Source organism: Coregonus clupeaformis, chromosome 6 (assembly GCF_020615455.1).
Source record: "Coregonus clupeaformis isolate EN_2021a chromosome 6, ASM2061545v1, whole genome shotgun sequence".
NCBI classification, from domain to species: Eukaryota; Metazoa; Chordata; class Actinopteri; order Salmoniformes; family Salmonidae; genus Coregonus; species Coregonus clupeaformis.
In genome coordinates, this window is record NC_059197.1 from 9,530,083 (window position 1) to 9,542,789 (window position 12,707).

Here is a 12,707-nt window from a genome sequence, read left to right on the forward strand (position 1 = left end):
GAGAAAGACAAACAAACGAGAGCAAATAGATAGTAGCAGAATAGCAGAGTGGCATGCAGAATCAGAATGAGGCCCCAGCTCTCGACCCACGGGACCCCAGTAGGTACGGGTCAATCCAAGTGTAGCATCTCATCCGTGTTAAACCCAAGCAGTCAGCGGCATGCGCCAGTCTCTCTCTGACGGCGTCAAATGGCACCTATTCCCTACAGAGCTCTATGGGCCCTGGTCAAAAGTAGTACACTACTTAGGGAATAGGGTTTTCCCCAGTAGGGGAACAGACGGAGGCTTATTGAGTGAGCAGCCAGGTATTCCTCCAGGGGATCTCCAGAGATACAGAGCAGTTCCACATTGTGTAGGCTAGCGAGGGCCCAACGTGAGACAGGCCTAATGAGATCTGGATGGAGAAGAGACCCAGCAGAAAGATTCCTTAGCTATGAAGGAGTCCTGAAGCAGTTACCCAAGGAGGCAGAGATGGGACACTCTAGTCCCTATGAGTGACTCATACAAAACAGGATAAATGACATTAAGAGCTTTTAGGGTTTGCCAAGCCAATCTGTGAGCCCAGAGGTGGTTAGTATGATTTCCATTACAGATAGGAAAATCAAGAGAAGCATCAGGTGTAGAAACAGTAAAATCACATTGTCTGAAGTCTTATCAGTCAACGTTGAAGTGTTTGCTGAAAAATCAGAGAGGAATCGGGGGCATTCGGCCATTAGATAGGCCCCATGCTCCGTGTTGATTGTGTGTTAATTCTGCAGTGATCGAAGGCAGAGAAAGAGACTGTTAATAAATGGTTTATTTTCTCACCACTGTCACTACTGGTTTGGGGAGGAGGGGTGTCGGCTGCTGGTGAGGGGGCTGTGGGCCTCGGTGCTGGTGCCTCTGGTTGTGGTGTTTCTATAGTGAAAGCAGAACTCATGTCCCCAGGAGCCTCAGCCCAGTTCCGGGCCTTGGTGCTGGAGTGAAACTGAGCCGTGACTGTAGCTCGGTTAGGGGCCAGGGTCCTGTGGGACTTAAAGCTAACCTGGGCCTTCTTTTCAGCCGTTAAATCACACGAGGAGAACAGTTTCTCTTCCAGGGACGGGCCTAGAGAGGTGGGTGAGGAGGAACACAGCTGCTTGATATCACAACCATTAATTCTGCCTGATTCTTAGTTCTATTAGCCCCTCCTCAATAAGGAGGGTAGAGTGAATTTGGATTTAACAGAAACTGACCATCATTACTTTACAGCTGTCATTCAGTGTGCAGATCTGAACTCAGGGACACTTTAAGAGTGTAGAAATGTAGTGCTTCAGCAGCTTCACACATTACATGAAAAATATGTATACGTTTTGCACCTAGGTGGAGCTACTGGCTGCTTGCTGAATGCTACTGATAGGCTGGGCTATCCCTTTCCAGGTCAGTGGCACTGGCAGCATATAAAAGAGCTACAGCAGGGGTGTCAAACTCATTTTGCCCCGGGGGCCGCACTGGTCTTCAGTGAGGTCCGGACTGAAAATGTATTATAATTAGCTAAACAAAATCCTATATTCATCGTTTTTTGAATGTTCTATGCTCCCTGACTGTCTAGCTTTCATTTAGGTGACTACTAGCAAGCTGGACACAGTCAAGAAACTGTAGGAATATAGGTCCATTATCATATCTTCAGTTTTGATTTGGCATTAGTCATTTTAAATTATATTTTAAAATGACCACCTGCGGGCCAGATTGGACCCCCTCGCAGGCCGGATCCGGCCGTATGTTTGACACCCCTGGGCTAGAGCATGTTTGTGCCACCTAATTGGCTTTTTACAGATGGGAGACAAGTAGGTCACTAACTCCCTAAAAGATTTGAGTTGGGTGTTTTTTTACGCAATTCCTTACGCGTGTGTGTGTGTGTCTGTGCGTACCAGCTCTCAGCTGGTGTGTCTCCTCTGTAGGCCAGTTAGAGCCGCCTCCGTCTCCGTACAGAGAACACAGGGACTGATCCAGGAGATTACAAGGCTGTGTCTCAAACGGCACCCTATTCCACTGTCTATTCCATTAGGGAATAGGGTGCCATTTGGGACGCTACCTCAGACTCCTGTCCTCCTGGTGTTTCTACTGTCAGTCTTCCATCTCTTCCTCACTATAACTGGCTTATCAGGGCCATTGCCAGGCAGAGTGAGCAGTGACAGTCACATCCCATACTGGATGGTCCAGATACATGTGCCACTGGGAGTATTTTACTAAATGTCAGTACTGCTTTTAATGGAGGCAGAACTGGTTGTTGGGTACAGAACTCACACGGTTTACTTTGTAGTGTGCGTTAACTTAAAGGCTTAAGTGATCTGACCATCTGTTGTGCCGTCTGTATGCTTACACACAGTAAACTGACTACAAGCCGAGTCTGATGCTTGAGGGTTTTCAACACCACAATGCGGTACGGCCTATCGTCGCATCAGCAGCACTGGTCACATTTTCCAAACTGTGTTATTGGTTGATTATGAACACTGACTTAAGAGGTTGATGCAAACAAGAAACAGTTACCTTGAAATGCAGATTGGGAGCTGGAGTTGACAGTAGAGTGTTGGGTGGCAGTAGGAACGGACACAGAGGCAGGGAGGGACTGGGGGAAGGGGGCAGAGGAGGGTCTCTGACCAGGACCTGTTTCTAAAGACTGGGGATGGGCCTGGGAGGATGGGGTGAAGGAGGAAGAGGCATCTACGGGCCCCTGCATAAAGTCACTAAAGTCGTCATGGTCATCGGGGAAAGCAGGGGGGAGGGAGTGAGAGGTGACAGAAGAGTGGGATGACGATGAGTCTGTAAAAATGGAGAAAGAATGATAATGGCACAACAAGACACAGGCTACGATGACGGGAGGAGGACACAGTACACAGTGCTATAGTAGTGAAACATAAAGGCTAGTTTGTGCAGGATCAGAAAATGTAACACACATTTTAAAGAAAATGATTCTTGAATATGTTTATCATATGAAATAATAAATATGATAATGTCCATAGTTAACATGAACTAAGGATGACAGACCAGTTAATACTAAATAAATAAGGTGGTAAGTTTGATGTTTGCTAATAGACAACTTTCTGTAACGCACAAGATAATGACAGTGAGAGACACAGTAGGTAAAGTTGAAGATCTAAAACAAAGTGAAACGTGACAGAAAAACAGAAGATTATGTTGGTCTCCAAGTATGATATAATCTTTGGGAGACACAGAGGCAGATACAGGCTGCTCTGTCCTTTGCAACAGCTGCTGTCACCGTCTGGCAGTCACCAGCCTGTCTGTCTGTCTGTCTGTGTGCTCACACCTCAGAGGCAGCCTTATCATTCTCAGGGGAGGCAGTTCAGTCAGCCAGCAGGGGAGTGGAGCTGTGTCCTGACTCCTGGAGGACAGATAGTGAGGAAACATAAAGTGAAGGACAATGACTGTACTGATGAGCGTACCTGGCTTCTTGGGGTGTGAGGATGGCGTGGGATGCATCTTGGCGTCTCTGCTGAACCCGTCCAGGTTGCCTTTGATAGCCTCCAGCGCGTCATCCCGACTCGCCCCCATCTGTCCCTGTGGATGGGACAAAGCAGGGCTCAGGGGGGAGTGTCTCTAGACTGACAGCATGGATGCGTCCTAAATTGCACCCCATGCGTCCTTATCACACTGTGTGAACTAAGACCGAATGAGGGCAGTAGCCAGGCATGATGGTGGGTGGGTAGATGATGTGGCTCACCTTGGGTTTGACACTGCTCAGCAGCCTCAGCTTCTGTTTCTGCTCCTCAAACTGCCTCCTCTTCCTGTCCTCCTCCAACATCCTCTGCTGCTGCTCCAGACGCTTCCTACACGACATAACACATAGACAGCATACAGCTAACACACACTGACCACACAGACAGCATACAGCTAACACACACACTGACCACACAGACAGCATACAGCTAACACACACACTGACCACACAGACAGCATACAGCTAACACACACACTGACCACACAGACAGCATACAGCTAACACACACACTGACCACACAGACAGCATACAGCTAACACACACACTGACCACACAGACAGCATACAGCTAACACACACACTGACCACACAGACAGCATACAGCTAACACACACACTGACCACACAGACAGCATACAGCTAACACACACTGACCACACAGACAGCATACAGCTAACACACACACTGACCACACAGACAGCATACAGCTAACACACACACTGACCACACAGACAGCATACAGCTAACACACACTGACCACACAGACAGCATACAGCTAACACACACACTGACCACATAGACAGCATACAGCTAACACACACACTGACCACATAGACAGCATACAGCTAACACACACACTGACCACACAGACAGCATACAGCTAACACACACTGACCACACAGACAGCATACAGCTAACACACACACTGACCACACAGACAGCATACAGCTAACACACACACTGACCACATAGACAGCATACAGCTAACACACACTGACCACACAGACAGCATACAGCTAACACACACACTGACCACACAGACAGCATACAGCTAACACACACACTGACCACACAGACAGAACAACACGCAGGGAAAGAAAGACAGAGAGAGAGGGAAAGAGAAAGCACGAGAGAGCGAGAGAAAGAGAGAGAGAGCGAGAGAAAGAGAGAGAGAGCGAGAGAAAGACAGAGAGAGAGCGAGAGAAAGACAGAGAGAGAGCGAGAGAGAGAGCGAGAGAAAGACAGAGAGAGAGAGAGAGAAAGACAGAGAGAGAGAGAAAGAGAGAGAGCGAGACAGACAGAGACAGTGAGAGAAAGGCTCTTACTGGTGTTCCTCAGCCATCTGTTTCTGCATGTCGGCAGTGTACTGGGGCCCGGGGCCCCTCATGCCCATAAACTGTGGCTGGCCCATGAACTGCATCCCAGGGGCCTGCATCCCCATGGCCATCCCGCCCTGCACAGAACACACACACACAAAACGGGGGTCTCGTTAGCATTCATAGCATTCCTTTCTTTCAATAATATCACAGTACAGTGGCAGGAAACCAATGCATTTCTAAGTGGTTGTCATACCGCAATCACTACATAACTACAACCACTTCGACTGGAAATAATGTGTGCTATTAACACTATGCAATACAGAGGTCCTAACATTACAGCAGTGAAAGGAGGAAAAGTTGTCATTTGATAAAACAAAGAGCAAAGAGACAGAAATAAAGGCTGAGGATGTGGTGAGGATGAGGCAACGCCCTGCAAAGTGCTCCTTCGTCTAAGTGTCTAGCCTGAATGTGAGAGGTAGCTTGAGGCAGACTCCTCTCTCATAAAGAGCTGCATTACAGGAGAGATCGTCTGGCCCTTCTTCTTTTGGCTTATTTAAAACCTCAGAGGACCAAAGAGCCAGTAATGTAAAACAGAGTACGTTTCACTCTAGAGTAGGGGTGTCAAACTCATTCCACGGAGGGCGAGTGTCTGCGGGTTCCTTACTAATTAGTGACCTTAATTCATCAATCAAGTACAAGGGAGGAGTGAAAACCCGCAGACACTCAGCCCTCCGTGGAATGAGTTTGACACACATGCTCTAGAGTAATGAGAGGAATATGTTGTGGCCATTGCATTCAAATACACACACTGGTACACGCACACACAAACAAACACACACCCGCACACACACACGCAAACACACACACGCACACACACACACACACACACACACACACACACGAACACACACACACACACGCAAACACACACGCACACACACGCGCACACACACGCGCACACACACGCGCACACACACACAACCCACCTGCATAGGCATGGCACCAGGAGGCATCTGGCCTCCGAAGTTCATTCCCATCATCCCTTGCATGTTGGGCTGCATTTGAACTTGGACCATACCAGGGAAGCCCTGTTGTTGTTGCTGCTGCTGTTGCTGCATGGGCATCATGCCTGGACGAAAACACACAACCCATGTACAGTCAATCACAAGCTCTGCAAATGGCTATACTGACAAAGGTTTGTTGCAAACCGTAAAGATAGCATGTAGTCACTGAAGCATGAACATGTACTATATAAGTACAGTTTGCCCAACTGGACTGGAGTGTGTTATTGGAACTTCCCCAGAAATAGGTTAGATGTGCATTGTGCAGTGAATTATTATTGCAAACACATTTCCTGGACAGCGAAGAATAAACAGAGGCTCAGCAACAACCCAATCTGTTTTGCCTGTGTGAGTGGAGTGCTGTGACAGCTCAGAGCAAAACAGAGGAGTACTAGGGGATAGAACTAGAGAAAGTGTTTGTTTGCACAGATGCTCTGGCTGACAGTCGTCCTGGAGCCTACACATGATTTACCATATAACGCCCCAACCAGGCTAAATAATGGGTTATGGCTCATCCAAACAAAGTGGTGCATGCATTCTGATGCGTACTTGCTGAAACATCTGACGACCCCCAACACAGCCACAAGGGTGTGTGTGTGTTTGTTTATGAAGAGTGTCATTGTAAACTCAACAAACACCCTATACATACAACATAAGCTACATGGTACCAGAAAGTTGTCATGGGTAATGACGTAAGCTTAGTATTGTTAAGTCATGTGGTCAATTCCACAGCTTCCTATCACATTGCCAATTCCACAGCTTCCTATCACACTGCCAATTCCATAGCTTCCTATCACACTGCCAATTCCACAGCTTCCTATCACACTGCCAATTCCACAGCTTCCTATCACACTGCCAATTCCACAGCTTCCTATCACACTGCCAATTCCACAGCTTCCTATCACACTGCCAATGTGAGATGATCAAATATCCCCATTAGCTAATAAACTATTAGGAACAGATAGGACATAAGGCTAGCCTAGGCCCTATGTATTGTAATTGACTGATGTTGTTTTTGATAGTGCACACTGCACATCTGAACTGACTTTACTCTGAACTCTGATAAACATCATTAGACCCTACACCCAAACGAGGGCACTACGTTCATCCACCTCTGGCCTGCTAGCCCCCCTACCTCTACGGAAGCACAGTTCCCGCTCAGCCCAGTCAAAGCTATTCGCTGCTCTGGCACCCCAATGGTGGAACAAGCTCCCCCACGACGCCAGGACAGCGGAGTCACTGACCACCTTCCGGAGACACTTGAAACCCTACCTCTTTAAGGAATACCTGGAATAGTATAAAATTAATCCTTCTACTCCCCCACAAAAATAAATAAAAAAGTGGTTCTCCCATTGGCTATCATAAGTTGAATGCACCAATTTGTAAGTCGCTCTGGATAAGAGCGTCTGCTAAATGACTTAAAATTATGAGTTATTGGTTAGGCCTATTTACTGAATCCAAAAACTTCTCAAGAAACCAAGGCACATAGGAGAGTGAAGTGCCCGGGGAGATTTGGAAAAGTAGCGCTGAATGACAGGACACGTCACAAATGGTACACTATTCCCTATTTAGTGCACTACTGGTCAAAAGTACTGCACTAAATAGGGAATAGGGTGCCATTTGGGATGTCGACCGTAGGATGACTCACCTGGCGGTCCCAGGCCCCCTCCAACAGGATAAATAAAACTGCAGGAGAGAAGGAAAAACACAGGTCAATAACACAGCTAGAGACAAGCCTAAAGCGGAAACTACTGGAGAACATCTAGGCTGAAATCCTTCAACTGTCACTCATAATAGGCTATCACATAAAAGTAGGAATGATTGGGCTATTCATCGAAAATCATTCAGTAAATGGATCATTATCAGTTCACACACCAATAATTTGTCAGACATTAGGCAATGTGACACAATAGCTATCATTTGAACAATGGAGTCATCATTCACATCACAAAGCATAACCAAAACTAGAGATTGGATATGATTTCCTTACAATGGCACGGAGAGAAAGTAAAATAATAAACGTGTAACTGTATGGTGATGTGGCAGTACCTCCCTTTCCTGTTCGGCTAGGCAGCCTGGACTTGAATTCAGTGTGGCCCTTATTGTTCTAGCTCACTGCTTTCCAGGGAATGCATGAATGAATATTGCATTGACCGTGAGCACTAAACCTGACAGGCAGGAAGAAAAAATTATACAATAACACTTTGCTGTTGCGCAGAACAACATTTATCGATCAGGGAATGAGCTCCTCTGACAACAGCCATTGCGGAATGCTTCTCCTAGCGTATCCGTGCTCTAATTTGCCATTGTGGTTAAGTAATAACAGCCAGACAGATGGTTTTCATGAGAATGCACGTCAGTGGTTGTTTCATGTGCTGTAATTGATGGAGAATCTGTCTAGATCATGATGCGGCAGGGAAATGGAGACAGAGCAGGAATCTATAGAAATATAGATTCTAAGAACAGACTGTGTCAGAGAATGAGATAAGAGACAGAGGGATGAAGAGTGAACAAGGCCAACTTGGCACTATGACACAGTCTGCTTCTTCTCTGACTCCTCCTCTCACTGGCTCTGTGGTCACACTGATGCTGGAGGTGAAAAGAGGTGGATGAGGATACAGCTGCCCATCATAACACCTGAGACTACCAATAACCAGCTAAGCCCAGTCCATCCTACAGAGCAGTACACTGGACCTTGAGGCTTCACTTCACAACTGCCATTTCAGGCAAATCCATTCATCCATCCATCCAAATGGCACTTGCAAGCTTGGTTTTTTTCTCCATCTTGTCAAAATATTCCTTTCCCAATGGTACCAAAATGCCATTCGAGACAGAAAACTTTATTTTTCTATTTTAGAATCCCAGAATCATAAAATGATAATTTGAAAGAACGTAGTATTCCTTTGTTTACAAATGGAATAACACAATGCAATAACAATACCAGGATGCTTTCCCTTGACCTGGGCTTGATGTGGAATGAGAGATTCTGGCTCACATCTGTTCTCCCTCAGATTTAGCCTGTAGCTTTACAGAGCTTTCATAGCAGCGCTATGCTACGCAACCACAGCAAATGAAACCCCCTGGAATAACAGTGCAGATTAACCCAGAGTGAGATCAGCAGTGCCAGTGATACAAGCTGTGGGCTCTGTATAGGCCATTGCATTGTACAAGGCCTGTGTTCATTAATGCAACCAACATCGTAGGGCAAATTTAAGGCTTGAGCCATGCCACCTGCATACAGGTGCTTCTACACAGTAACTAGCGTACCAGATCCGTGTGTATCATTAGGCCTAATGTGCTTACTCCTTTTCACTCTGGTAAAAATGTCAACAAAAGCACTGATCATTCAACATTAATGAACTCCTCATACGAGCGTTACATTTTGTAGTGCATCCATCTATTGCAATGTGCACTCACTGCACTGCAACGTAATGTAAACCATACTTCTGGAAGTCTTTCATACTTTTAATTATCTTGGCATTTTGGACACAATTAATGAATAATGTGCATACTGAAAGTTCTGGAAGCACCAGTTGGCCTATTAGCTAGGCTTGTTGTCGTACATCTTAGTCACGTACCCTCCCAAAATCGGATTAAACAGCTCGGCTTTAAAACATTAATATGATACTTAACTATGAACCTATTAAATAACAATTTACCCTGTCTTGAGCAATTCATCCAAGTACAATTTCTCAGTCTCACCCATCCAAGCACTTTGAATTAAGATTAATGCTACCTATAGCTGAGGTTTTCCCACAAGCTCAACAGAACTCCAAAAGTTAGCTAGTACCTGTTGCTAAAGTACAGCTCTCCTATCGCAACTCCCTATAGGCCTAGTGGTGTGCTAGTCCCATGATGTATGAGACTTTCTGGTCAAAAGTAGTGCACTACATTGATAATAGGGTGCCATTTGGGACATAACCTCAGTGCTATGCCAGGCAGCAGGGCCAGTGAAGAGTAGACTCATGCCTCTGGCTCCTGTTGACAGCCTGGTATCAGGATGGGTTTCATTATTTCCAGGCTAGCCTGCCAGCACAGCGCCTGCCTGCTCCTCTTCCATGGCTCAGTGTGCCACATTCTGTCATCAAGTAGTATGCCCACCACCCACCACACCACACAGCCTTCACCATTCACCACACACTATCACAGTCTCACACACACACAGCAGAGCTATGCACAGCTAGCCCCGGTCACGTTCGCTGATCTGAGACCACTAGCCAGCCCTTTGGGTGTAGACGCCTCACTAATAGAGAAGGGGGAGAGGCCTGAATAATACCAATAGAACCAGAGAAACAATCTTCTCTACAGATCTTAGCTTTCAATATGGATAAGTTCAGCTGCTCAGCACTCTAAATGAGCACTTCACTTATATCTGACCCACACCAATGCTCTTAAAGTACACCAATGCCAGGACAAGAAATGTCTCCAGAACGTTTGTTAGCCAGAGACAAACATCACCTGTTATTTTCTATGAGACCATATGTGAGATAGGCTACTCTGGCCAGCCTAATCTGTAAACCTAATCTTAAACTATTTGGTTTCTTCAGCAGCAGTATCTGTATCACCTGGCTGGTCGGGTCCAGAGGCATGTAGCAGGCAGACATTCATTATTCACACTGCTCAGCTCAGGCCCAAGCTGCTGATGAAAAAGTCATGAGGCTAGCCTTTTCATCGCCACTGTAGGACGAGCTGCTGCTTCACCAATATCAACAGGCTCATGCAGGAGTCAGCAGAACTCAAGATTTTACTAAATATTAAAAATGTGTCATAGACCTCTACACCAATTGCTAATAACTGAGAGGAGATTTAAAACCAAGGCTTCATTTCACTACAACAGCTCTGGCCTTTCAGCCTATAAGTACCCGCTAGAGAACGTTGCCAGGCATCCTTTTTAGCATACTCATCAGATTCATATCAACCCGCAAGTTGCGCAAAAATAAGCACCTAGATTTGATAAATAGTGCATAAACAATTGTAAAGCATGAATTGCATTTAGAAATATTGATGGAAATATATTTAAGGATATAACAACAATAAATAAAAAAACATAGGCCTAAAGTACATTTTCAACACTTCCAGCCAATGACACATTAACATTCTAACAGTCTAATAATCCATTTCATATATACTATCAGAAGAATAATCATTTGGTTGTGTTTATAAAGGTCTTAGATAACATTAAAAAACAATTATTTCAAAGAACATAATAGCATTTTCATTAGTTTATGTTACTTTAGTCTATAAGTAAAAACAAAACAAAAAATAGTTCAAGTCCATCACAAAGAATTCCATTATAATTTTGTTTTGGTAGGTCTAAAGAAACATTGTGGAAATAAGAAAATGTATTTAAAAGAAAGCAAATAGTCTTTGCTTAGTAGCCAGAGCAATGTTGCCACGCGAGTGGTCATGTGCTGAACGCATGGACAGCACATTTCCAATATTCTTGGAAAAACTTAAATTTGGAAATAGAGCTGCATCTCTTGAATTGAGAGTTTTTTGACAAAGGTAAGTGTCATAGAAACTGCAGAATATGCTCTTTCTGATACTATATAGAAATCAAAACATTTTACCTGCATGTGACTCTGAAGGAGGATTTGATAAAGTGATCCTCCTTTCCCTGCATCTGTCAATTACAAGAGGCACCCATCTCTTCATTTACAATTTGACAACTGATAATTTTGTCACTCATCAGACTATTGCCAATTTAATATTGTCTATAGGCTAACTCTTATTATGTGTGAAATTCGTTTTGGTATAGTTTAGGTGTAGTTTCGATGTGCCACCTACGCAGGCTGACTGGCATCGTTTCTTTCCGCTTGCTCATCAACTTGGATAATCAAGGATATGTTTTGCATTATTCTAAAGGCCTGCTGCAATACGTAGCATGTTTTCGTTTCCCTTACAATAAATGTGATTAATAATAGAGTTATAGTAAATAAAACAGTCCTGTAACAGCTTATTTTTACAAAGTAAAACATCAAAGAAAATGATATCAACCCGCAAAGTGCCCGGTCAAATGATTTGCTATAAACATGAGCGCCAACGCTGATAAATAGGCATAACACAAACTCATCATTACACTATTGCCTCTTCACCCTCCTTATCATTCAGTTAGGCCAAATTTTTATTCAATTGTGAAGTAATGTGCACAATTATCGCCTATTCATCCATTTGTCATTCATTCAGTGAGGAGAGAGACCCATTAGCACCTGGCTGGGTACCAACATTGTCTTGGGTGGTTAAGTTGGGAATAAGTGTGAGAAAAACAGTTAAAAAGCCTTTACATACTTTTCTGATTGTGATTGAAAAATTCGGGAAAATGAGCAATGTAAAATACAAACATTTAAGAAAAGTTAGGGCAGGCTCAGGACCTTGCTTTTTTTTTGGGGGGGTCTTTTTATTTATCTACTAAATCAAACGTCAGTGGCCGTTGGCCTATGGCGGTTCTACTGTTCTGATAGATCTGACTGAACTACAATAGTTGTATTATATTGACTGAGCAAAGATCAGAAAAGCAACGTTTTTAGTCTGAGCTTTCATGTGGGGGGGGTCTAGGCTATAAGCAGGCGTGAGATCATGATCAAGCCTAGATTTGGCCACTGAAAGAATGTCTGATCAGACACATCTGATCAGACATCAGCTTTGTCCAGGAAGATCCACCATGGCAGCACAGGTTAGCTGCTTTAGTGTTTCAACGTTTAGGGTATAACACCTTATGGGATATTAGCATGATTTGACCTCGGTTTTTTACGAGTTCCCAGTTGTCTTGAAAGCAGGTTGGGGAGAATGTGTGGGTGCTCTAACGTAACGTTAGTTGCCACCTTATTAGCTCGGGCTATATGTTAGGTCGC

At 44.7% G+C, this 12,707-nt stretch overlaps 1 protein-coding gene across 1 annotated transcript in view; it reads right to left on the reverse strand.

Moving 5' to 3' along the window:
- Positions 1 to 7,539, reverse strand: part of LOC121560115 (synergin gamma) — a 32,001-nt gene extending 24,462 nt beyond the window's left edge. The window contains 7 exon segments of the mRNA XM_041873157.2: positions 808 to 1,086; positions 2,509 to 2,781; positions 3,423 to 3,537; positions 3,701 to 3,806; positions 4,802 to 4,929; positions 5,782 to 5,924; positions 7,505 to 7,539. Coding sequence (XP_041729091.2) covers positions 808 to 1,086; positions 2,509 to 2,781; positions 3,423 to 3,537; positions 3,701 to 3,806; positions 4,802 to 4,929; positions 5,782 to 5,922 — 1,042 coding nt within the window. The 5' untranslated portion in view covers positions 5,923 to 5,924; positions 7,505 to 7,539.
- Between the last annotated feature and the right edge of the window lie 5,168 nt (positions 7,540 to 12,707).